The sequence below is a fragment of the Macrosteles quadrilineatus genome, unplaced genomic scaffold, assembly GCF_028750875.1.
Source record: "Macrosteles quadrilineatus isolate MER2022 unplaced genomic scaffold, UCM_ALF_1.0 Scaffold_1__1_contigs__length_201487025, whole genome shotgun sequence".
Taxonomy (NCBI): Eukaryota; Metazoa; Arthropoda; class Insecta; order Hemiptera; family Cicadellidae; genus Macrosteles; species Macrosteles quadrilineatus.
Genome location: NW_026542594.1, coordinates 15,562,037 through 15,589,709, shown reverse-complemented (window position 1 = coordinate 15,589,709; position 27,673 = coordinate 15,562,037). Strand labels below are relative to the sequence as shown.

Sequence of the window (27,673 nt, the reverse complement as noted above, 5' to 3'; positions counted from 1 at the left end):
AAATTGTGAAATAGGCATTTGACATTTCTGGTTGTTTACATTTAAATGTCAAAGTAAATGTAAACATTGTGAATTTTCTCATGCTTCCATGGAGACCAATTATTAATATTTAATTTCTAACAACAGCTGGAGTTTCAAAACAATGTTTGTTTCACATGTTAATCTTATGGAGAAATATGAAACTTTAAAGGGTCCCAGGGCCTCACTCTCTAATTAATTATTTACCTAAAAAGAAAGTTTCCTGCACAACTTCACGTTACGCTCTTTCCAATGACACCAAAAACATGTCAATCGGTTCAGTAGTTTTGGAGGAGTAATTGTCACAAAAATCCTGCTTGCGTATTAAATAAGTATAGATTTAATTTAATATTTTTATTTAACAACCTATATGATGAAGAAAACGTCCAATAATTTGAAGATTCCCACAAAAAATGAACAATGATATGAGCCGAAGTGGGACTATTTTTGTAGGAAACATGGACTTAATTTTGTGATGATTGCAAAGAATGTTATTGCATGTTATTAAATGTTATTGCATACTATAGAAGAATTACTTTCGCCTGATGAGTCTGATGATGATTGGAGTGTCCAATCGAAATCTATCACCACTTACCATCCTTTTTGTATTAGCCTTCTTGTGAGTAACAGTATTTAAGCGTAAATATATGTTTTAAGTGTTATAAGACATTTCTTTTATTTACTTTTCGTAAATTTAATAACACGAACAATGCTGATCAAGAAGTTATTTCTACTATATTCAAAAGCATTAACAAGTTATAAGGTTTACCAACAGACTAGTAGTGTTGTCTAGTAATTCTTTTTGCACTAATAACAACAGCTTATTTGAACCAAGCACCAACACAAAGCTGTGTTAACTTTACTTTTTCTATGTTTGGGTGCAGTGGTAGAATATATTATGGTAAATGTGCTATACTATATTAAAAGAACCAATTTACTTAAGCCGTGTCCTCTCCCATTGCTAACGCAAAGCCTGAGTATAACTGCAATTACCATTTTATAATTATACGCCAACTCCGTACGAAGACGGGTACTCAGGTGGTACAAAATATTTTTCATCATTTAGTGATTTTAAAACGTTAAATAATATTTCCGTCATATCGTAGTTGGAAAATGGCGATTGCTGGAAAGCTTCGCACGTAAACTAGCCAGACCTAGAAGTGGTCATGAATACGATTATTGGACAAACTAAAAAAATAAAACTCTAAAAATGTATCTAAAAACGTATTGAATTATTAACATTGAACACTATTTCCTATTAGCATATGTAATAATGGTTACAAACACAACACCTCCAAACCTTAATATTTTATACGAAAGTCAAAGTCTCTACTGTTAGTGATTACGAATTTTTGTTGAAAAGGTAAATGCCAATATAAATTATTGCGTTGCCAAAACTTTAACTTTATTGAACTAGTTATTATTATTCTGTGTATAGTCAATGGTATTAATAATTTATGTGTATGTAAATTGTATTGCAGACGTTTTCCAATATGCCCGTAGAGTACGTCTTAAGTTATCGCCAATTAATGTTAATTTTGCATAAAATATAGTAGGCCTACGGTATGTCTAATAAGGTTTTATACCAGTAGGGACTTTAATAACTATATATCAAGGTATTATTTTTTTAAAGACATAAAAGATAAGGTGAACAAGTGGTCAAAAAGATTCATACTAAACTATCACGACAACATACAAGCGCCGCGAACCTGCAGATTGGGGAACGCAACACCCACCACTTTTGGAGCGAACGATCTTGGAGTGAATGCAACAGTTCAAGATTATTACATATTTAAATTATACTGATCGTTCTCTCCAATGTGCATTCGATCCAATGTACAGTAAAATTCAAAATTAATATTTTCTACTGGTTAGTCTACTTCTAGAGTTGACTGTACCCGTTGGATTGAATGAACATTGGAGCAAACGAACAGGCAAATAATTTATCAAATTAATTTTTGGAGTGAACGATTTTGGAGTGAATGAAACATCTCGAACAATACCAACACTATATTTAAATATATTTATACATCTTAATGCGTGTGTATTTAAGTGTGTGTACTTGGAAATATGAATACAAAAATATTAATTAAAACCATCAATTAACAAAACAAATAACCATTAACGTTGCTGGTGACGACGTGTGTTTAAACACCTTCAATCTGAGAGACGCAACAGTTCTAGCGTTTTGAAACTTCCGATCTGATTACTAGAGTTTTGGATCTTCCGACCCGACATACGATCGCAAGATCCAAAATGAAACGGACAGTCCATTTCATAAGTTTACTCTAAGAAATAAATTTGTACTTCTAGTTATGACTGTACTTTTGGATCTTGCGATTTTGGAACTTCCGATCGGCAATATTTTCTTTGGATCTTTCGATTTTGGATCTTCGAACCCGCTAAATAACCTTTGGAACTTCCGATTTTGGAACATCCGATCGGCAATATTTTCTTTGGATCTTCCGATTTTGGAACTTTTGAAATACTCCCGTTTAAACGAGGCCAGTAGAGTAGGCAGGTTACATGCCTCTAATGTATTTTAAGTCACATACCTGAGGCAAGTAACCTGTGCGCCAACTTATATATATTGATATATCTATATATTGATTTTTTGCTTGGGTTGTATGTTGTTTTAAAAGCATGTCCCACCATCCATAAAATGTTAGCGTTTGATTACTAAACTGGAACACTAATGCAAATGTTTTGCAAAATTTATACTTATAATACAGAATTCAAGGGACTACTGTAATATAAACGTAAATTACACTACCTATCATCTGTTTTTATGAGTATTTCATCCATTAATATTGCTTGAAGCGCCTCCAGCTCTTCCTCAACTCTGAAACAAGACAAAACTATCATAAAAAGCAACAATATATAGGTATCCTAAAACAAGATATTGTGGTTAGAAGTCATAAAATCCCAAGAAGTTTTATTAAGCGGAGCGAAGCAAAGTACTTTGGGATCGACTTCAATGCAAATTGTATAACACTTTAACTTAATAACGGCTGAACATATTAATAGCCAAACTTACCAAGGTTGTTTTGACAAATGTTTGGAAGGATTAGACAAAACCAACTTCAATTTTTAATAATCTTATATATAAAAAAAAATTGGTTTTTCTATTCCGACTACGTTTGGCTCTTCTAACCGACCGATTTTCATGATTGAGGTCTCAAATTGAAGGTATGCACGCACAGATTAGCCATTAAGCATTGACATATAATTATCTATAATCCCACTCGGCATATACGTAAACGAAATTTGCTCCCCATGTATTTCTTATGGGAGTTAAATTTGGTTTTTCTTTGCCGAGTTGGTTTGGCTTTCTACCCGACCGATTTTTATGATTGAGGTCTCAAATTGAAGGCATGCACGACAAGTTTTCTCATAAATCATCGGCAAATATTTACCTACAGTATTACTTGACCAAAACACATAGGCCCCTAATTTGATTTATTTTCTAATTCTTACTTTAATTTAAGATGTATCTTCACCAGTTATAATTTTATAATCCTATATATTTTAGTCTAAGAACCTTCAGTGAAATACTGACTTTCATCTAAGTTATTATTGATTAAAATCGTTCAGTTTCAAGCAAACGCAAGGTTAAAAACCAACATAAAAATTATTTTTCATAAGGTATGATGAAAAATTAATAGCTCCTGTATTGGTAATGTTTTTCTATATGATGTTTTTCTCATAAATTTGATTATTTCTCGGATATATTTGTTTTAACGCTGAAGAGTAGCACGGGTCTTATAGACTCAAAATAATCAGTAAATTATAGGCTTTAATTTGAGCTATTGATCGTTTGAATCAGTTAAGCTCAAGACACTGTATTACTCAATCAAAAATCATAAATTTAATTATTTCTCAGAATTATATATACTAGAACGCTGCAGAGCAGCATGTGTCCTCTAGTGCCTATATAATTTAAAAGTAAATCAAAGTTTTAAAATTTTAAAATTGGCCTTACAGGTAGCCATGATGGTAACTTATTAACGACATAAATGTAAACAAAACAAAGAATCATAGCATATGTTAAAATCAAGCCACGACCTAAACAATGTTCAAAGGTAAACAATTTGGATGATCACCACTGATCAAATAATACAGAGAAAGTCTTAAGTTTACATTCACGTCACAATTTGCTAACAACCACTGATCGAATAGGTACAGTGTTTTACAGATTTGATTCATGTAGCTAAATAAGGTTATAACAAATAACATCTATCTTATGTTATTGGAAATGACAACAACTACATGAATCTGCAGTTTTAATTAACTAGGTATTCTCAAATCAATATTTTGATCTATATAGGTTATTATAAACATGCTTTCGTATTATTTACTTTAAAAAGTGCAAGTAAACTTCTTATGATAATGTGAAATTTAAACCAATTTAATGCTTGTTGTTTCATGTGGAAACATAAGCTAATTTAACTAATAAATAATATTGTTAAATTGTTGGATTAAGCTAATGTTTAGGCCTATGTAAAAACAAAAATGTTAATGTTTATTTTGGCTATTACGACAAATCACACGGTCCACCACTGAGTATAAACAACCCGTTCTATACTTTCCAACCTATTTTAAAATTTGAAATACTTTTGATGATATCATCGTGTTGGCAAACCACTTAGGTATTCATTTTGTAACGAGAAAATACCTAATTCGCTTAAGAGTGTCATATTAAGAAAAATTTCAGAATGCATTCTCAAAAACTGCCTGATATTTTTAGAAAATAAAGACGAGCAATCAACGCCCCCAATTGCACGTACAACTACTTTAGGCAATGTTTTGACATACAGTACCGTAGTTGAATCATAGACTAACCAACACAAGTAGACTTCTCATCCCATTGTAAATTTTGAAGCACGTTTTTCGTGTCTAGTTCATGTACGTGACACAAAGGCGCTAGTGTCGATTAAACTTTGTTTCTATTATTTTAGGGTTAATTTCTTGATTTGTGCTTTACTGTTTGGTTATATAACTAGGGGATAAGTTATTGTTTATGATTAGATCGTATTATTTGGTTAAACGAGGTTTTAAATGGCTGTAATAACGGGAAACAAATTGTAAACAAAACACGACCTCTACATAAACCGTACATGAACTAACAATAAAATTTTCTTCAGCTGTTCCATAAGGATGAGTAATCTACTAAGGGAGTATGTTTTATCTATGGTTGAATGTAGAACACTTGCTTGAAAACAATGCTTTTCATAATAAAGATAAATGTAAAAAAATTAAGAAAACAAACCTATAGATATGGTATGGTGACAACTATTTTTGCAATTTTCTTAAAAGCAGGCATGTCTTTAAAACGTTTCATCTGCTAATCGTATGGATCCATGCAGGATATTTTTCTCTCTGAATTGAAAAATCTGGCCAAGGTTGGGAGAATGACAACTGGTTTACTCCATGTTGTATGTTGTTTTCTGAATCACTGATGATAAATGCATAGGGTAGAGTGGGGGAATTGGGACCCGGGGGTAATTGGGAGCTATTTTTTTTAAATTTTGTATTATTTATTTTTTAAACAAAATTGTAAATATGTTAAAGTTTAGGCATTCTAAAGTGGTTTCATCACAAATTATTCGATAATTGTAATCTTGTGTTTGATGTATATAAAAAAAAATTAAGCCGTGTTTTTTGCCGAATGTTAAACATGTGGCAAATCTTTAGCTTAGGTAGTATTTTGAGTTATTTTTTATATATTATATGAATTAATAATCATACCAAAATGTATTTTTTGACACATTAAAGGTTTAAGCAATAGTTTGTTAGGGCTTTAAAATGTTTAAAAAATAAAAAACTAATTTTATAAATTTTTTTAAAATGGGTCCCAATTACCCCGGTGTGGGGAAATGGGACCCATATTTTTTTATCCCACATATAATTAATATTAATATTATAATAATTCCCACATACAGTATTTAATTAATCAATTTAGATCAATTTTTTTTTATGTGGCTACAGTGGTGATTATCATGTATTATGTGTAAAAACAGAATTTTTAAGTAGGTCCCAATTACCCAAGCATGGAGTAATTGGGAACCAGTCTCATCGCGTGGTTACATCGGGTTGGAATCACAGATGTACAGAAAAGTAAAAAAATTATTTTACAACCACTTGATAAGAAACTAGGGCCTAAAAGAGTGAGCTAAGCCCATAATTGGCCTATTTTAACTTATATTTGGACTGATAACTACCATTTATTAGAAATTCTTTCGGCTGAAAAAGCGAAATTACGGAAAGTTTGCCAGAAAATATGACCAGAAAAAAAGTTCGACATAAAATATACTTGTAGTTTTTTTTTATTTAACTACCTGTATACATGTCTTTAACAGTTTAAATCTAGGTATATCTTATGGTTGTTATCTGCTCGGTTAATTTTTCCTATTTTATTAAGAAAAAAGTGTAATGTTTTGGAAAAAATAGTTTGAATTGTTGTAATGTCCTAAAAATTTTTTTTTTCAATAAAAGTATGTTGCATTTTGTTTATTATGTTTCCATTTTTAGAACCCTATTACCCCCACAAATTACTATTAGGTGCTTATGGGCTTATAAGCATAGGTCCAAATTTTTTTTTTTCATAGTAAAATTTATTTAAACAAATGAAAAACATGTGATAAGAAGACAAATTACAGTTGGAAACCTTGTGCATGCTCAAGGTTTAATATGTCATATGTTATCAAGGTTATATGTTTTTTCAATAAACATATAATTGAAAAAAATAAAAGCATGGGTCCCAATTCCCCCACTCTACCCTATAAGGTTACATTACCTTGATCGCCAAGTGATCCATGTTACATTACAAATTAAATTGATGTTGTATGGTGACTTGCCCAGTGAATGACCAGTTAAGGGTAAAATTCTTTGTTAACTTAACAATGCTCTTAAATTAGAGTATTAATTCTACATATTATTATAGGCCTACCTACTTCTTGGTTGCTATTGAAGGGTTTGCCCCCATATCATAAATGGTAAAACTATCGACCTCCAGTCAACGTTCTGAAAAAAAAATATTTTTTTTCCAAAATGTTCGTTTTTTAATGCTGATTCCAAAAATGATATTCATTTTTTGCGGAAACATCCCGTTTTCCCGGAAAATGGGAAAAATCTTTTTTTGCCCAAAACCCATGTTGTGGGTATTCAAATTGTGCGGAATTTCCTCCTGAACAAGAATATGTAATCTTTATTACGATCGGACCACTATTAAGTAAAATATCACCGGAAAAGCGTAGAAATGTAGAAATGCGGGCTTTATTTTGGGTTAGGATAGGTTAGGTTAAGTTTGGTTAGGTTAGTTTAGGTTAGGTTGAGTTTGGTTAGGTTATGTTAGGTTAGTTATGGTTTAGTTAGGTTATAGTTATGTTAGGTTAGTTTAGGTTAGGTTAAGTTTGGTTAGGTTAGGTTAAGTTAGTTTAGGTTAGGTTAAGTTAGTTTAGGTTAGGTTAAGTTTGGTTAGGTTAGGTTAGGTTAAGTTTGGTTAGGTTCGTTTACTTACAATACTCATGTTATTGATAAACTAACCTAACCTAACCAAACTAACCTAATATAACTATAACTAACCTAACTAAACCATAACTAACCTAACCTTACTTAACCAAACTCAACCCAACCTAACCTAACCTAACTTAACTTAACCTAACCAAACTTAACCTAACCTAACCAATCCTAACCCAAAATAAAGCCCGCATTCTACATTGGCTTAGAGTCACCCGCAATGCTAGCGCTATGCGGCAGATATATAAGTAGCCAGCGGCCGCTTTTCTGGTGATATTTTACTTAATAGTGGTCCGATCGTAATAAAAATTACAAATTCTTTTTCAGGAGGAAATTCCGCACAATTTGAGTACCCACAACATGGGTTTTGGGCAACAAAAGATTTTTCCCGTTTTTCCCCATTTTCCGGGAAAACGGGACGTTTCCGCAAAAAATGAATATCATTTTTGGAATCAGCACTAAAAAACAAACATTTTGGAAAAAAAAATTTTTTTTTAGAACGTTGACTGGAGGTCGATAGTTTTACCTCATAAATTGTCCATAAAAGTTCAATTACGCATGGAAAATTGTTTTTTTTATTCACCAAAGTCATGAGTCCAGTAAATGACCGACTTTGGAAGGTTTAGTAAATTACTTATAAAATCAGTAGGCCTAATATACAAAAAAAGAGGCATTTATGTTGTTTAAAAATGTTAAAAAAGTTTACAAGAAAAAGTCTAATGCTAGGATAAAAACATTATCAGAAGTATATAACATATTTTACATGTAGGGAAAACATAGGCAGGCATGGTTGGCTGATGGAAAAACGTCTTAAAGTGCCAAAGAGGATTCGTTTGGCATTTAAGTAACGATCCCTGGTCTAAATAAAACACCAATCGATAGCCTAACCATTTCAATGACAAATGTTTACTAAAAAAATAAGTACGGTAGATGACTTCGATATAAGTTAGAGTCCGGCAAGGGCGGTCCTAGACATATGTTTTTGGGGGGGGGGTCACCGGGGGGCCCCCAGCAAAGGAGGGGAACCCGGAAAAAATTTGGGGCAAATATTTACCGTATTTACACTGGGATATGATGTAATTTTTATATGTCTACTTACAGTATTTTTAACGCTGAATCCAAAAATGCAATCAGTTTTGGTCGGAGAGATTCCCAAGTGGCGGTAGCGGCCGTAAAACGAAGGTTAGGATTACGAATCTAACAAGGATAATTGAGCGGTACTGAAGGTAATGGTAATATGGCGTGGTCTGGACGGGTCCGTACTGAGTGAAGAGTGAGGACTGAGTGAGAAGAGCAAACAACTGTTTATACTTGATCTAATGCGGAATGAAATCAAATCAATTTGTTTTGAAACCAAATGATCAGTTCTTTTTTAGGCATGTGAGGAAGGTAGGTCGGGTTTTATGCGGATTCGTGACTGTATTAAGTGTTTTGAAGTGAGGTTAGATTAGGAAGGTAAAGGTTAGGTTATAATGAACCGACTCATTAATTTATGCAACTTCCAGACTGTTTTTGCACAATTAAATATTGTGTTTTACCCACTATTTCAATTGTGCAAAAACAGTCTGGAAGTTGCATAAATTAATGAGTCGGTTCATTATAACCTAACCTTTAACTTACCTAATCTAACCTCACTTCAAAGGACTTAATATAGTCACGAATCCGCATAAAGTCCGACCTATCTTCCTCACATGCCTTTTCTGACATAAAATGTGATTTAAACTTTAATAGTAAGGTTGGGTTGGGTTAGGTTGGATTAGATTAGATTATGTAACATCATTTATTAGTTGCTGATACATTAAATTATGCACTGTGGCACGTTTTCACTTTTAGACACAATGGGATTATGTACTATGGGATTATGCACTATGGCACGTTCATTACCAGACGTTGAGGCATTAGTCAATGGTTGAGGATTGGGAATGAGGACGATGATCATGTCGGCAGTGGCCTAGCTTCTATTACTGATATTTTACGTGAATAAATTCTATTTTGTTTTATAATTTATGTTCATGTGATTAATAGTTTAAATGCATGGTAGTTGATTTATTGTATTTTATAAACAGCACCAAAGTGCATTTTCCTTTTTATCTAGTTATTGCATATATTGTAACTCTGATTTTGCTCTCATGGCGTCGTCTGTGGTTTTGTCTGTTTAGTATAGAATATAAACAACTGACAGCTGTTTCCACTCCACAAACCTTCCACCCCTTTTAGTTTAGTCGCCACTAGATTTTGGACTCGTCCATACCACAAATATGTTAATAAATCAACAAAACTGAAGCTTAATATTAATTATATAACTGTACGGCCACTTAGGAATCTCTCCGACCAAAACTGATTGCATTTTTGGATTCAGCGTTAAAAATACTGTAAGTAGACATATAAAAATTACATAAAATCCCAGTGTAAATAGGGTAAATAATTACCAAATTTGGAAATAACGTGCTAAAATTATGTAGTGGTTTTTAAGCTAGATTTGAGGACCTAGTTTAATGTATTCAAGCTTACCAGTTTACTTATTTTTAAAAGTAAAAAAATTTTAAACTTTCATAATGTCATGTTTTGTATCATTCAGACTTGTGGTTTTAATATCAAAGAAATACCGCAACATTACAACACATTCAGGGTACAGTTTCTTAATTGGGCTATGCTTACATCGATTGAAACTATCGAATTGAAAATATTGATTAATAATCAATACGGTATTTTAAAATATATCTATTATAAAATTAAACTATCATAACCTAACCTAACCAACCAAACTTGCTGATGGTGAAAAAATCGCATGAAGGTTTAGCCTAGGCCTACTAATCGAATCGAAGGTTTCAATCGATATTAGCATAGCCTCTAGCCCAGAAGAAACTGTAGGCCTACCCCACATTCAAGCATGTTTGATTAACGAAACACCCTTTCAACTGGTGCCAATGTGCATTCTAAACCGAAATTGTCCAAAATCAGACAAAGATTTTACCATTTACCATTTACCATCGATGTCTTCTCCGCCGTCCTTGTAGACAGGGGAATCGTCAAATTCTTGTTAATATGTGTATGCGTGTGTGTGAGTTTGAGCATTGCTCTCCTATTTATTGTTTAGGTTATATATGTGTTCATTTATAAAGTCAATTAATTTATAATATGGTCGTTTAATCAAGTATTGTTTGAGTTGTTTTTTAAAAGTTTTATTTTCACTTATTTCTTTGAGTTCTTTTGGCAAAAGATTAAACATTTTGATCCCCATGTTGTTTGGTGTTTTACTGGTTTTGTTTAGCCTGTGATAGCCTATGTCAAGGTTTGATTTGTTTCTGATGTTATAGTTGTGACATTGGGTTCTGAGTTGGGGGGGATTTGATTTGATTGAGGTAATTGTTTCAAAAAGGTAAAGGGAGATTACAGTTAGGATTTGGTTTTCGATAAAGAAAGGTTTACAGTGGGCTTGTGGGTTTTCTTGTTCAATTTGTTCTATTATTCGAATTGCTTTCTTCTGTAAGGTTATTATTTTCTCAATGTGAATTTCATTTGCAGAGCCCCTGGCTATGATGCCATATCTGATATGCGATGAAAAAATTGCATGATATGCAGTTATAGTAATTTCTTTGTTTGTTAGACTTCTAATTCTTCGTAAAGCATACACAACTTGTGACAATTTTCCACCTAGCTTTAAAAGGTGATCATGCCATGTTAGGTTTTTGTCCAAAATTATTCCAAGGAACTTAGTATTGGTTTGTGAGTTTTCATCTGTAGTTGAAATTTCATTGTTATGGTTTGTAGGTTTGAAGTTTATTACTATTGTTTTCTGTTTATTTATTGTCAAGTTTATTTCGTTGCAAGCATCTGTAGGGATTTGTAGAGTTTCATTAGTTTTTAATTTTTGAAGTTCTGGAGTTTTGCCATCTGTTGGTGTGATGATTGTTGTGTCGTCTGCAAACATTATACAGGCGCTGTCTTCTGTAAAATTGGTGGGGAATGAATTTATATATGTTAAGAAAAGCAGGGGCCCTAGTATGGAGCCCTGCGGAATTCCTTTGTAAGTTGTCTGTAGTTTAGACCTGCATTTAATTTCATAATAGTTCTTCGTATATTCTATTTCGACTAGCTGCTTCCTGTTCGTTAGATAGTTCTGGATCCAATCTAATGCTTTGTGAGTTATGTTAAGTTGCTTAAGCTTTTTTATAAGAATTTTTCTATCTAAGCTGTCAAATGCTTTTTCGATGTCTAAGAAGATGCCGGTTGCTTGGGATTTAGTTTCCCATATATTAGTTATTTTATCACAAAGGGTTGCTAATGCTGTATTGGTAGATTTGCCACTTCGAGTTATATTTTTTGTTAACATCAGGAGTTGTAAATAGGCCTATGTATGACCAGTCTTGATTACTAAGTGATTCTTTTAGTTCATCTAATTTAGCTGTCGTTATTTTTCTGGTTAGCCTTTTGATGGGGGGGTTAGTTTTCATTTTTATTGCTTCTACTATACATTTCAAAGCCTGATGGTCAGAGATTGAGTTCCAAATAGATGACACTTGTAGTTTTGATAGGCTAATATTAGTACAGCACCAATCAATACATGTCTCAGATGTAGAAGTTATTCTGGTAGGTTCCACCTCAATCGGTTTCAGGTTATGTTCTGTTAGTATATTTAAAAATTCAATTGTATCAGGGGTTGTTTTTTTGAGGTAGTCAATGTTTACATCTCCCATAAATATAATGTTTTTTTTCTTATGCGTGAAGTTTGATAAAAATTCGGAAAATTTATTGAAAAATGTATTTAAATTGCCACTAGGTGATCTGTATCCTCCTATGATTATAGTTTGTTGTTTTATCAATTCGATTGCTGCTAATTCAATTGTCAGTTCTTCGTTGAAATCCTGAATGTTTATTTCATGAATTTGCTTGTATTTCATCGCTTCCTTAATATAAATTGCTACCCCACCCCATTTATAAATATGTCTGGAGAAATCAGAGGATAGAATATAATTAGGTATATTTACTGATTTAAGTTCTTCATTTGTTAGGCCATGTTCTGAAATTATTAGTATATCTGGATTTATTTCATGGACTTCAAATAGTAATTTTTCAATTTTCTTGTGGAGTCCTCTTTGAATATTTAAGTGATAAATTTTAAGGCTGGGGTTTTTATTTTCAGGATTTTTAGCAGGTTTGTTGTTAGAATTAACTAGAATTCTAAACTAGAATTCTAGTTTTTTTTTTACCAGAGGAGACAAGCCTAGAGTGTTTATGCCTAGAGACAAGCTAGGCATAGGATATGCCTACTAATAATACTCTGGCCTTTCTTAATAAAACCCATAACTTAGCACTAGGCCTAGCCTAAAATATTTTTAAATTTCTTTTACAAGGCTACCCTACCTATTAAAATGTACTCCAATAATTTGATTTAAACTAAGCCTAGGTACTAGATTGAATGAAGGGGTACAGTTTCTGAGCCTGACTTAGTTATCAATAACTTAGGCTATACCTAATTAAATAGGCGTGCTATTGTACTGGTTCAAGTAGGCCTAGCCTAGGCTTGCTTACCTTAATAAGGACAACGCCTAGCTTACCTTTCATCTGAGTGCATGATTGAAGCTGGTAGGAATATTGGGAAGCAAACTGTATCCAAACCTCCTTTATAGTAAACTTTTTGAAATACAGTCGGCTACTTCAGTATCTAATTTCCAATATAGTCAATAGGCCTAGTCAATGGTTGGCAAGGTAAAAGCTTCTGCTTTGCTTTCAGCTGCAGTGCTGCACTCACTCACTCACTGACTAGTGACTGGACTGCGACTGTACTGTACGAGTACGACCACGACGGCGCTGAAGGGCCACCAACTATAAAAAAATATTTGTCTTCATTTCTGAGAAAAAAGTTAGAATTCTGAGATTAAAGTCAGAGTGCGGGAATTAGGCTTCCTCTCTGAGAAAAAAGTCAGATTTCTGAGTTTAAAGTCAGAATTTAACTAGTGGGCGTTCCCCCCGCTAGCGTAAATCCCCTCTGAGATTAAAGTCAGAATTTAACAAGTGGGCGTTCCTCTCTGTGAAAAAAGTTAGAATTCTGAGATTAAGTCAGAATTGAACTTGTGGGCGTTCCTTTGAATTGAACGTTCTTCTACTGCCTAACGACGCGAATTGAGCACCGAAATGGACACTAATGAAAGAGAAGCCATTATTGGTGATTATTTTAGATTCACGTTTACGCAACGCAAACGTTACCGCAAACGTTTACGTCGACGAATATACAAGAACAAAGGTTCAAACGATCTTTGGCATTTAGATGCTTATGATAACATAAAAAGCTAAAGGGTAGAGAGAGAGCAAGCCAGCAAAGAGTTAAAATTTGACTTAAATCTCAGAGGGGAACGCCCACTAGTTCTAGTTATAATTCTGACTTTAATCTCAGAATTCTAAGTTTTTTCTCAGAGATGAATACAAATATTTTTTTATTCAGTTGGTGGCCCTTCAGCGCCGTCGTAGCGACTGCGCATTGCGCAGGCTGTCCAATTGTCCATGACAGCCGGGCCGGAGCCGAATCGAGTCAAAAAAACAATGTCTCCATACTTTCACTTGTCAGAACTTCCGGAATGGGCACACGGAAGGGACTAAGGCTAAAGGTGTAGTGACGTCATATCTCTAGTGGTTAATGTCTTCTCTTGAGGCGACACGATTACCGTAACGAAACGAGGTGATTTCAGCGGCGTTCGTGGCATAGTTGATAGCGTTTGGGATTGGTGTTCAGGAGGTCCGGGGTTCGAAACCCACTGGCAGCACTATCTTTATGTCAACAAATTTTTCATATCAGCAAGTTTGGTTGGTTAGGTTAGGTTATGACAGTTTAATTTTATAATACTAAATTTTAAAATTAATTTTATAATTAATTAAAAATTATAAGTAATCATTAATTAGATTTTTATCTTATATAGTTTTTATATTATTAGCAAGTCTGGTTGGTTAGGTTATGTTATGACAGTTTAATTTTAAAAATTAAAAATTAATTTTATAATTTTAAAACAATATTTTATAATTAAAAAGTTAATTTTATAACAAAAAATAAAAAATAAAAAATTAATTTAAATTTTTTCAACTTAGCACTCCTAGCGGCGAACGCAGACACTACAAGATATGTTAGCCTTAGTCCCTCCCGTGTGCCCCACCGCAGAACTTCCCATTGGAACTTCACATACTCTCTTCCCATTGGCGAACGGAGCATTTAAACCAAATCTTACTCCACACTGTTCTTAAAAGGCTGTGATGTAAAAGGCCAGGCATAAGCAGATTAAATACTAAAGCAGCTGTACAAAAACAATACCATTTTGTAAGAAGTGCCAACCAACTTACACAGAAATTCTGTGACAGAATTAAAACAATAGTACTTTCTTTTGCAGTACGTACTATAACAAAATATATCTATAAAATATACTGTTTTCTTCACGGTCGCCTTTAACTCCAGTCCGCGGCCTAGTAGAATTGACATTAATTTGACAACGTCGCAAGTAGTGTTGTTAAGCTCCAGACGTCCCTTAAGATAGATAACGTGTCTTAGGACCGACAGAGGAGGCTTGGGATTTGAAGAAGAAGAAGCTGCACCGATGTGGTATTTACTCAGGGGAGGTATAGAAGAGGCTACGATGACAGCTGTGGGCTTCTTATTAGCTGAGGGAACGCCATTACCGTAACAATACGCTCTATAGACATCGGCCTCGGTGGTGTAGTGGATAGGGTGTCGGGCTAATATGCTGAAGGTCCCGGGATCGAATCCCGCTGATAACATTAACTTTTTGTCCAAGATTGTTTTCATTATCAGCAAGTTTGGTTCGGTTATGACAGTTTAATTTTATTATTAAGTCATTATAAAATTTTAATTGAGCAATTTCTAGTTTTATTTAATAAACAGAATTATTTTTTATGTACCGTTCCGATTCCAATTCCGCTGTCCCACAGCACGGTGGTGGGGGGTTGTGTCCTCCACGAACGGTCTCGTCCATGGAACTTCTGGATTGAATGTCTGTTATCTTGTTTTGGTTTGGGTTTGAAACTTGCGTCTGCTAGCTAAACACTAAACCAAACACTACCACTACACTACTGCTACTGCAATACCAGTACTGGACTGACTGCTACAACTGCTACTAACTGCCCTGCTGCTGTCAGTGCTGTCCCTGTCGGTGAATTTCTGTTTGTTCCTGTTCCATATCTGCTGTAATTGCCCAACGTTAATTAGTTATAATAGTAAATAATCCTAGCTGGTAATAAAGTAGTTAGAAGCAAGCTAGTTAGAAGTTATATAGAAGGATTCTTGAGAATGGTCATAAAACATTCGGTGGAAGGTTACGATGAGTATTTGAGAATAACTAAAGAGTTAGACGACAAGAAAGTTGTATTTTACGTATTATTTACAGGTTCTCTTGACGCTTCTGGCAAAAGCTGGTGTAAAGACTGTGTTGCAGGCAAGTATTGTATTTTTATTGTAACTCATATGCTTGCCTTTTAGCGAATTTCTCATATAGGGAATAACTTAAGCTATTACCGTAGATCTAATGGGTAAGACCTGGAGCCGGAACCGGTATACTTTTTCCTTTTTAACTTAACGTCCCTAGAGAAGCCAAAAACACTATTCGTTCAAATTAATTAGTTATACATATGTAACTTTTATATCTCTATCTATCTATCTATCTATCTTCTATATATATAATACGTGAAGCCGTTTTTTGTTAACGCAACTCGTCCCTTATTTGTGGAACGATTTCAACGTTTGAGGTGTCAAAAGATTCGTCTCAATATGTAGTTTTGCATTAAGGTTTTAGAACTTTAAAATTCCTGCTCTTAAGGGCGTTAGACCCTCTCAAAGGTCAGGTTGTCCCCATAAGAAATACATAGAACAAATTTAAAAACAAAAAACTTTGTTGGAAGAACAGGAAATGCCTCAAGTTCAAAGAAGAAATATTGAACACGGGAGGAGGACACAATTAATTAGGGTACAGTTTCTTAACTGGGCTATGCTAATATTGATTGAAACTATCGATTCGATTAGTAAACCTTCATGCGATTTTTTTCACCATCAGCAAGTTTGGTTGGTTAGGTTAGGTTATGATAGTTTTATTTTATAATAGATATGTTTAAAAATATTGATTATTAATCAATATTTTCAATTCGATAGTTTCAATCGATATTAGCATAGCCCAGTTAAGAAACTGTACCCATTAATTAAATAATAAGATATCTTGTGCGTATGAGGAGAGTAGAAAAAGAGAGGCCTGATCTAACAGATACCCATCCAGATACACATTCACTTGGTAAGATGAATAAAAATTGCCAGTTCTGCTATGCAACTTTGGAAGTGGAAAAATATACAAAGCTCATTATAGTGTTGTCACGGTGGTACCGGTAAAGTAAACTTGCCTAATGTAAGATCAAATGACTGTATGCAAGAAATGTTTACTTCAGACACTGACAGATTGAGATATTTCAAAACATTTAGTAGAAACTATAATAATGCCTTGACTTATATAAGTTCAAGTAGTAAGATTATACCAAATCTTGGCGGACCTTATGATTTATCGTAAAATTTGTATTACACGCTCTTCTTTAATTGAGAAAAAACGTAAATTATGGATTGTTTACAACTAAGTTATGTTATGTTACCAGTTCTTTGGACAAACTTATACAACGTTTTTTGACTGAATTCACCAACACAATCCAGACATTTCAAGTAAAAAATAAGAAGTTTCAAAAACTCATTTGCTTTTGAAAATTTTAGTGGAAATATTAGACCATAAGTTACTTAAGTGAAGGAATTAGTGTTTAGCCTATGTATTGAACGATCAAGTAGTTACGGTGAAGTTTATTTTTATGATTCAGGAGAGGAAAATGGTAATTATTTGGACGTAGTGACTACTCGCAAAAGTGAAATTTTTTTTTTCATAATGACCTAAATTTCACGCTGAATCCGAAAATGAGGTTTTTATTTTTCGGAAAATACCGGAAATTCCCGAAAAAAGGGAAAAACGGGAAAAATATTTTTTTACTCAAAATATGTCATGTGGGTACTCAAAATATGCGGAATATTGTGTAGATTAAGAATATACAAGAATTGTTTTGATCCGATTAAAAACACCGGAGATATAACGAAAAAACTGAATAATCTGTTAGGTTAGGCTTGGTTAGGCTAGGTTAGGTTAGGTTTGGTTGGGTTGGGTTTGGTTAGGTTTGGTTAGGTTAGGTTAGGTTGGATTTGATTAGGTTTGGTTAGTTAGGTTAGGTTAGGTTAGGTTAGGTTAGTTTAGGTTAAGTTTGGTTAGGTTAGTTTATCAATAACATGAGTATTGTAAGTAAACTAACCTAACCTAACCAAACCAAAGTTTGGTATTGTATTAGTATTAGTATTGTAAGTAAACTAAACTAACCTAACCAAACCAAAGTTTGGTAGTATGTTATTGATAAACTAACCTAACCAAGCTTAACCTAAACTAACCTAACCAAACCTAACCTAACCAAACCTAAACTAACCTCATCATTAGGTTAGGTTTGGTTTGGTTAGGTTAGGTTAGGTTAGTTTACTTACAATACTCATGTTATTGATAAACTAACCTAACCAAACTTAACTTAAACTAACCTAACCTAACCAAACCTAACCCCAACCTAACCAAACCTAACCAAACCCAACCAAACCTAACCTACCCTAACCAAACCAAACCTAACCTAACCTAATGATGAGGTAAGGATAGGTTTGGTTAGGTTAGTTTAGGTTAGGTTAAGTTTGGTTTGGTTAGGTTAGTTTAGTTTACTTACAATACTCATGTTATTGATAAACTAACCTAACCAAACTTAACCTAAACTAACCTAAACTAACCTAACCTAACCAAACCTAACCTAACCTAACCAAACCTAACCTAACCTAACCAAACCTAACCAAACCTAACCTAACCTAACCAAACCCAACCAAACCTAACCTAACCTAACCTAACCTAGCCTAACCAAGCCTAACCTAACAGATTATTCAGTTTTTTCGTCATATCTCCGGTGTTTTTCATCGGATCAAAACAATTCTTGCATATTCTTAATCTACACAATATTCCGCATATTTTGAGTAAAAAAATATTTTTCCCGTTTTTCCCTTTTTTCGGGAATTTCCGGTATTTTCCGAAAAATAAAAACCTCATTTTCGGATTCAGCGTGAAATTTAGGTCATTTTGAAAAAAAAAATTTCACTTTTGCGAGTAGTCACTACGTCCAAATAATTACCAGGAAAATAATATACGCTGTTCAAAAAGACAAAATTAAAATTGCTATCCAAATATTATAGCTACAAGAGTTATCCAACATATTTCGACAAATGTATACATAAGTTACTTTCAAAACTTTGGGACAGGTATTAAGAGAAACTGCACTGAACAACGTGAGAACGTTCTGATGCAGGGCATATACCGTGACTGACAGACAACACGTTAAAATACGTTCTCTAACTTTCAATGGTGTTGCTGCCTTAGCCTATTCAAAGCAGATTATAGCTGTCCAGTTGGTAACCCAGAGTTTGTGGGTAAAAAATGGAGCACATGAAATGGTTGATATCACCCAACTTTTCAGGTTACTCTACGGAGAAAATTCATTTGATCAGGGGGATGCCTCAAATCAAAGAAATAAAATGACCCAACTTAAATTACTTAAGACAGGTTATCAGTAAGGTAACAGTGTTCTTCAATTCTCAATGCTGGAAAAACTTTCTTGTAACATGTTAACTCGAGTTGAGGCAGATCCATCGTTTAGCATTCATTAGAAGTTATCAGTTACCGGTAAAACTGAGAGCAGAAACGATGTAGATGAACCTTGACGACGCCAATAGAGGTATTTAAAATTAGTTTCTAACAAGTTTTCAAGCAACTCTAAGATGTAACTAAAGTTACTCAAATTTAAGCATAATGTTTTCCTCGTCATTATGTTTCATACTATGCGGCTCATTGAGCCGCACAGGTTCTCTAGTATTTATATAATACCATATATACTGTATATACGTCCGTGAACGCGATAACTTGAGTAATTTTTTTCCGATTGATGACACTTGGTTTGAAAGTGTAAGGCTAGATAAACAGTGGCGGCGATAAGAACCCTCGGGCCCTCCCGCAAGTTTTTTCACCGGGCCCCCTCTCTCAATGATCTTTAAAAAAAATTTCCTATGTATTACCGCCTAAACTTGCAATTTTGCAATAAAATTGACAAGGCATCTGCCGAGGCGTCATTATCGTCTTCCATGATCGCGGCAAAATCGTAAATACTTCCCGTAGTCATAAGTCATGGAAGAAACATTATCATAGTTTACCGTGATTGCAAATGCAACCAAACTTATGCCATCATAAGATAGCAGTATCATCGTCTCCCGCGTTCACGGCCCAATCGAATATCACGGCCTAATATCTCCCCGCGATCCGTCGGTGGTGACGGGTAAATCATTTTTCCGTAATCGCGGCTAAATTCTAGATATATCTCTCGCTAAAAAAGAAACGTCATTATCGTCTTCCGCAATCGCGGCAAAATGAACATCTGCAGCCGCAAAGACATCGTCATCGTCACCCATGGGTAAATGTTCTCGTCGATATCCGCGATCGCGGCAAAAGCGTAGGCCTAATCTTTCAATTTCGTGAGCGTGATCCTCACGGATATAAAAGCTTTTACTTTTAATTGTGCATTATTGTTTTGAATAGCCTACTGATAAAATCGGCTCGAGCTTGATTTTCTGACTCTGTGCTTGATCTCTCAAGCTTGTAGTCCAGCCTCTGTTGGGCTTGAAAATCGACATTATAGGCCTATTATAAAAATCAACCGTTTCAAAAGAAACCCGATTTTGAACCGATCGGATTTGGCCTGAGGCCCTTAGGTAAGTAACATTTTTTACCTGACTCGATGTAAACACATCTAAAGTGCGAAGTGAACAAATCTAAAGGGCAGCCTCCTAATAGTAAGACATGAAATGAAATGAAAATCCTTCTTTAGCATCAATGAAAGAATGGAATTATTTACTGTATTAGGTAGTGCCCTAGCCACCTAGGTTAATTTGCCGATTTGGTTGTAACAAAATTGTCAAGTTTATTTAGTCGAATCAGCATAGAGGATCCTCTATGGTGTCACCCACTGGGGGCTAGGAGGATTAACATTCCTTAATATATCATTCCATATCATGGCCCCCACATTCAATTTTGGGCCCTGTTACCAGGATTTTGCTCGGGCCCCCCCATCTACCGGGGGGTCTGGGGGGTATGGAATACCCCCCAGCACAGGAGGGGGGTCCGGGGAAAATTTTTGAAAATGTCATGTATTTTAGTGAGTTTTTAAGGCAATCTAGGTATTAAATTTGTGAGTGGTAAATGGCACTTTTGCAGCCTTTTTTAAGGAAGAAAAGAGTTCTTCAATGAGTTTGATTAAATTTAAAATTACAGGAATTCATCAATTCAAACTATTATATCAATAGAAATATTCCATACATAAAAGTGCAACCACTGCAACCGGGACCAAATGTTGATAAAACGGGACTAATAAGCGTCTCGAGAGGATTTGTCGGGACGGACCAGTCCCCCAAAACGGGACGTCTGGTCACCTTAGATGGTACATAGTACATATAAATTTTTCAATGCTTTACAAATTTTATTTTAACTTATAACTATAAGGATTGATTCTTGAAACTATCAGTTCAATTATAAAACCAAACTTTATTTAACAAATTATTGAAAACAAACTAAATTAACTCATTGGATTTATTTTGCTGAAATTACATTTCCATTTCGAGACTGATTTCCCTTACTGACCAACTATACAATTAACATTTACAAAATAATAAGAATATGGCAATATACAATGTTAGGAGCTGAACAAATACATATTTTTACTTTGTTTTGTAGGCTACTCTAATTACAAAACCTTACTTTGATGTGTGATAGTCTATTTAATCATAGTTTTTCTAGCTTTCTTTTGACTAAAATCATTTATGACTTCTGAAAAGTCAACAGTTTTGGCCAATTCATTCTCAATTGCCAAAATTGCTAAATGGTTCAGACGAGTTTGACCAGTTGTGCTTCTTTGCCAAGTTTTAAGGGAATTCGCCAACCGACTAAAAGATCTTTCAGCCGTAGAAACAGTCACTGGGATTGTACAGAAAAGCCTTATAGCTGTGCATATATTTAAGAAAATGGGTTGGAGGTTTTTCTCGTATATTGAGTTCAGGAGCTTCAATGGGTCCTTTTCTGACTGGAACACTGTTTCAAACACCTTCTTCATATGAAGAGTTTCTTCAAATAGGGCTTCTGGATCAGCAAAGTCTGAAGGGTAATATGTAACGAGATTAGCAGTTTTGAGTTTCAGTTCCTCATCGTCTAGATCCATAAATACTAAAACTGGAGCAAACAGGCTACAAATCTCTTCAGAGCTTGCAAATCTGGTTTTCAAATCAGCCATGATGAAGTCCAAAACAGGAAAGACTATAGAAGACTTGAATTCCTGTGAAGCTTGTTGCTGAAGTTGCTCGGGTGTATTTTCAATACTGGATTTTCTTTTGAGAGAGAATTCTGGTGTAATGCCAGCTGCATCGGCAACGTGTTTTGCTTCGTTGAGAATTGTTTCCCATGAATCTCTTAGTGCCTGCAATTCAGTTAACAAATCTTTAATAAGTTGGGTTTCTGTGTTTAAGGAAATTCCTTTCCTTTGTATGATCTCATTTTTTTGATCAATGGAGGCCAAAATCTTGTGCCAAAATGACGATGTTAAGAGGCCTTTAAAAGATCCAAAGTACCTCTTCAGTGCGAAAACAGTGTTTCTTGCAGCTGGGGTCAATGTAGGCAAATGATTTTCTTCCAGGAGCAGGTCCAAAACCTTAAGGATTGAAGGATAATGTTTGACAATTGGTCGTACCGCTTGAATTCTTTCACTCCAACGAGTCTCGGAAAGGCTTTGTAAAGACAGAGGGACGTGTTGCTTCAATAATTCCCAACGGCCTGGGCTGCTAGAGAACAAAGAATAGAAACTATCAATGTTTCCAAAAAATGTTACTACGTCGTGGTTCAGTTTTGCAGCATTTACACCAACTCTGTTGAGAGAGTGTGCTCCACAGGGAGAGAAAATAGCAGATTGGTTCTTTTCAAGTATTCTTGATTGAACACCTTTTGTGTGCCCTCGCATGTTAGAGCCGTTGTCATACCCCTGAGCTCGACAGTCGGAAAGTGGTACTCCAATATTGTCTAAAGTGGACAGAATTTCGTCTGTTATAACTTCACCTGTTTTCCCGCTAAAATTCATGAATTCAATAAATCTTTCACATACTTCGAATGTCTTCTTTTCTTCATTTTGGAAAACGTACCGCAGGATTAGTACATTCTGCTCCTGGTGGGAAATGTCAGGGGTGGCATCAACAATAATCCCATAGAAGACAGACTCTTCTCGTTGGTTCAAAATAGTTTTCAGGAGTTTTTTACCACACAGAGAAATAAATTCATTTTGTGAGTACCACGAGAGATAGTGAGCTTGACCTATCATGCTTTTTTTATTCAATTGGTTTTCTTTTACCTTGGCTAAATGTTCTCGAGTTACTTCGTCATATTTTCCTATCAATTCCAACACCCCTAAAAAGTTTCCATTGTGAACATCACCAATCTGGGTATTTTCCCCTTGGAAAGCCAAACCTCTACTAGTCAAGAATATTGTTGTGTCCAAAATTCGTTGAAGTATCGCTTTCCATCTTGTTGCTTCGCAGTTAATAATCTGTTGTAGGTTACTGTCGATTCCTTGTCCTTTTAATGATATCTGAAGACTTTTCCATTCCAGGTAGTGTTTTCTGTGCTCTGAACTTCTTTCATGCATCGACAATATCCTGTATAGTCGTTTGTATGGTTGTTTTTCAGGGAAAAACCCTTCTTTTGCAAGTTTACTTTTGTTTTGGTTTGAATAGAAAATGCTACATGGCAAACAATGAATACTGTTTTTTGATTCACTCCACATTAACCATTCACGTGGAATAGGTTTACAAGTTCTGTTGTCTGTTTTCATGTACAATAAGTTTTCATGGAAATGTTTTCCTGAGGGGTCAGTAGGAAATAATTTTGATCTAGCTTGAAAAGCTGGAAAACCACCGTAGCGCGATACTATTTCCTGCCTTAATTGATCACTCATCACCACAGGCCACGTATTAGGATCGTCAAAATTGCAGGTATTACTGTCATTGACAGTATCCTTACCGACCTTACCACTAAGATTTGGATCAGCACCAGCACAATTGTCATTACTTTCTTGACATGCTGTAGAAGTAGAAGCATCTTGGATTGACGAAGGTTGGTTCTGTGAGGCTGATGTAAGTTCTGGTTTAAAACCCTGTTGAAGTTCTTGCAATTCTTCTTTTTCATTACTCTTAAAAAATTTCTTAATATCCTGACGACCTTTAGCAGATTGTTCTAATTTTTCTTTTTGGAGCTTTCTTTTCATAGCCCCAGACTTATGCTTATAGCTTGACGACATATTAAATTGTTATGGTTTCTACCGTCATGTAAACCTGAAATTAAACTTAAAAGATAAAACCAAAACCCATAGTAGGTCGATTTAAAAAAAATCTGAGCATAAGCATTTATTTGGATCTTTTCTGTGATACACTACCATAGTAAGGTTTTAGACATCTGCTTTCTTTTTTTATACATACAAACAAAATAATAAAGCAGTAAAGTTATTAAATCAGCAAAGTGATATTGAACCGGATTTCCTAGAATAAGTTAGGTTGGGTTAGTTTAGGTTTAGGATTAGGTTATGGATTAGTTATATGTATTAATGGGAAGACTCAATAATCTTAAGGCCGTAAGCGGAGTTTGTGTGCAATCCGTTAGTAGTTTGAATGTCATTGGTAAAGCCCATCTGTAACGAAATTATCTAAATATAAGTTATGTTTCTTTAAATTTACTTTTCACACCTATTTTAACTATCATCTTTCTAAAAAAAAAGAGTTCATATGATTTGTTGAGACGGCCCGGCAAGGAAGCCGTACCACAGGATATAGTAGTCTACATGTCTAATCACTAACCTGAAAACCTAATGGATACCGTAACGAAAAACAAACTAAAGCACACAGCTTTAATTCCAAATAAACACCTTTTTACTGTTTTAAGAACATTGAACACAGACACAGTTGGTCCTAATGAAACTAAGAACCAATAACTTACCTGTCAATAGTAACAGTACTAACAGTAGAGCAAAACAAAACAATTCCAACCATAGGCCTGTGTCAAACGGAGTCAACAGACGAACTGATCCTGATGCGACGTGTTTATCTTTGAAACAATGCGGAGAGATAAGCTGGACTGGCTGGGGGGAGTGATATAGGCGGCTGGCGGGAGGAAGGGGTAGAGGGAGTTTGTTCTGCTGTTGTATACGTTGTATAGTACATACGCACCTACGAACCTATAGTATTTAAATATAAACTAGCCTAGAATCTAGAATTAATACATTTCAAATTATTTAACTTTGTTTTTTTTTGTAAAATATATATATATTATTTTTTATCTTCAATTTATGATCTGCTGTAAAGTGTTCTGCAATGAAAAAAAAAAAAAAAAAAAAAAAACACGGGTAGGCCCGGGCCCCCTGAGGGCCCGGGCCCTGTTACCAGAGTTGCACCAGCCCCACCCTTGTGGGGGCCATGTTCCATATTCATTAACATTCCTAGTATATCATTCCTTAATTGAATCACATATGTCTTTTTGGTTGTGTCTTTATGGGGGCACATCAAATTTTAACCTAAATAGCATTCTGGAACTTAAAAAAAAAGTAATTCGCATTATGTTAAAACTAATGTCAAAAACATCCGCAAAAGAGCAGTTTAAAGAAATAGGAATTATGACTGTTTTTAGCTCATACATTTATCAAATAGCCCTTTATATTAAATCAAACCATGAAAGATTAAGACAATAATAGGTTTTTTACATACCTCAGTCAAATAGTCCAAAAATGGTATTGCTCAACAGCTTACATGTTTCGTTGCGAAGACAACATTATCAAAGCTTGCAACTAGTCAAAAACACATTTAAAACACGAACACGAACACAGAAGACATTAATACGGTACGAATACACAATTGACATTTAGATAGCGCTATCATAATACTGATTTGGTCCGGCGCGGCGCGGGGCTGGTAGCAGACTGGAGGTCGTTCTCTCTGTCTTAAGTAGACAACAAAATTGTTGGTCGCAAAACGTAAACAAATAAAAAGAAGAAGAAGGTAGCTCCTAATGTTATTCTTATGGGACAAATTTAAAAACGTATTTTTAGGTTTTTATGATTACTACTGAATGGAATCGTCTAGAATTTTAATGGTGCCTTCCCACTGGTGTCATAATTGTGCAAAATTTGAACTCTATAAGTGCAATGTTTCTTGAGTTTTGATGCGAACACACTCACTCACAGACAAGCGGATAACTTTTCTCCGACTCCGCTATACATGATACATAGATTCGTTCACTTCGTTCGATCATCTGTTTTTTTGTTATTTGTTTTTTTTTAGACTCTTTAAAATGTCCAAGAGATAAAATAGGAAATTTTGTGTTTTCAGGGTAAAAAAAGAGAAAACCCATTTTTTACCCCATAAACCCCCCCCCCCCCCCCCCCCCCGTTCCCATGGTCCGATCATGCTGGTTTGGTTCGCGAACTCATTCAAGTTTATCTACAGTGGTGGCAATAATACAGGGGGGCCCGGGAGCCTTGACCGGGATTTTCGGTAAATTTTACCGGCACACGATAGTGTGACAGGCTCAGCCACACTGGTCCCCTATCATAACAATATTCATATGAGAATTAAAATATGTTTTTTATGATAAAAGTTTGTTCAAACCTATAGTTCAAGTAGTTTACAACAGCTAAACTAAACACTATTACTTGACCGATCGATATAAATTATCTACCAACCTAAGTAAAAGAATTGTCATCAGTCATGCGGGTTGCATTAACTGTCCTCGTGGATTGTGTGAAAGCGCAGTCAAAATTGGTTGCATAATAATAGGGCCGTATTTATAACCAATGTGGCCTCTGGCCTAGGAAGATAAAATATTAATGTCAATCAATCAATCAAAATAACTTATTCATATTGCACATTTTGTACAGAATGGAGTCAGTTATAAAAACACAATATTAAACTTAAGACTACTTACAAAGAATATTGTTATTATAAAAAAAATCAAATTTCAGGAAGTTGGAAAAAATCTTCCAATTTATACAAGGGTCTGTCGGTTAGAAATAATTTCAAACGTTTTTTAAATGAATTAAAATTACTTATATTTTTTATATTGTCAGGTAAGCTATTGAAATATTTAGGGTAACACCACTATAAAGTGGAATTTTTTCATAAACCGATAAATTATGACTGTTGAACGCCAATTCATTACCTTTTCTGGTTGAATATGTATGAAAAGAGTTCAAATTTGGCAATCTTTCATGTCAAAATTCATGTTTTCGGCCCCTGGAATATATTGTTAAGACAATAATAGGTTTTTTACATACCTCAGTCAAATAGTCCAAAAATGTTATTGCTCAACAGCTTACATGTTTTGTTGCGAAGACAACATTATCAAAGCTTGCAACTCGTCAAAAACACATTTAAAATACGAACACGAACACAGAAGACATTAATACGGTACGAATACACAATTGACATTTAGATAGCGCTATCATAATACTGATTTGGTCCGGCGCGGCGCGGGGCTGGTAGCAGACTGGAGTGTCTCCTCTACTGTTATCACTGATGTTATCAGATCTTCGATCAGCTGTTCCTGAGTTTAATATTGTATTAAAAATCGAGTGAGACTGGAACTGTAATTTTTCGTTAAGGATGTGGTCCTTACACTGTTCGTCATTATAAATTTTATAAATCTCGAACTCCTCCAAGGTGTCAAGTTTGCTACCTTTCCCACAGACATGTAGAATTTTTAAACCATCGTCAATGCTACTCATTGAGTGATTTGAATCAACCAGGTGTTGTGCGAAGGCTGATTTTTGTTTGACCATTTTTGGAGTTGGCCTATGTTCTCTGTAGCGGGTTTCAAATGTCCGACCCGTCTGGCCTATATATTTGCATGGGCAATCTGGGCAACTGATCTGGTAAACACCGGTGTTATTTAATTTGTTGCTAGACCCTTTATTA

The 27,673-nt window shown here is 34.7% G+C and overlaps 2 protein-coding genes across 3 annotated transcripts in view; one reads left to right on the top strand and one right to left on the bottom strand.

The window, feature by feature from the left end:
• Positions 1-13,295, bottom strand: part of LOC129004289 (E3 ubiquitin-protein ligase RNF25) — a 62,257-nt gene extending 48,962 nt beyond the window's left edge. For both annotated transcript variants that reach the window (XM_054432819.1, XM_054432827.1), the window contains exons 1-2: positions 13,095-13,295; positions 2,792-2,860 (exon numbers count right to left, since the gene is read on the bottom strand). In XM_054432819.1, the coding sequence (XP_054288794.1) occupies positions 2,792-2,860; positions 13,095-13,111 (86 nt within the window). In that variant the 5' untranslated portion in view covers positions 13,112-13,295. The remainder of the gene's footprint in view (positions 1-2,791; positions 2,861-13,094) is intronic.
• Positions 13,296-15,643: 2,348 nt separating this feature from the next.
• Positions 15,644-27,673, top strand: part of LOC129004281 (thioredoxin domain-containing protein 17-like) — a 34,810-nt gene continuing 22,780 nt past the window's right edge. The window contains exon 1 of the mRNA XM_054432809.1: positions 15,644-15,971. Within this exon, the coding sequence (XP_054288784.1) occupies positions 15,827-15,971 (145 nt within the window). The 5' untranslated portion in view covers positions 15,644-15,826. The remainder of the gene's footprint in view (positions 15,972-27,673) is intronic.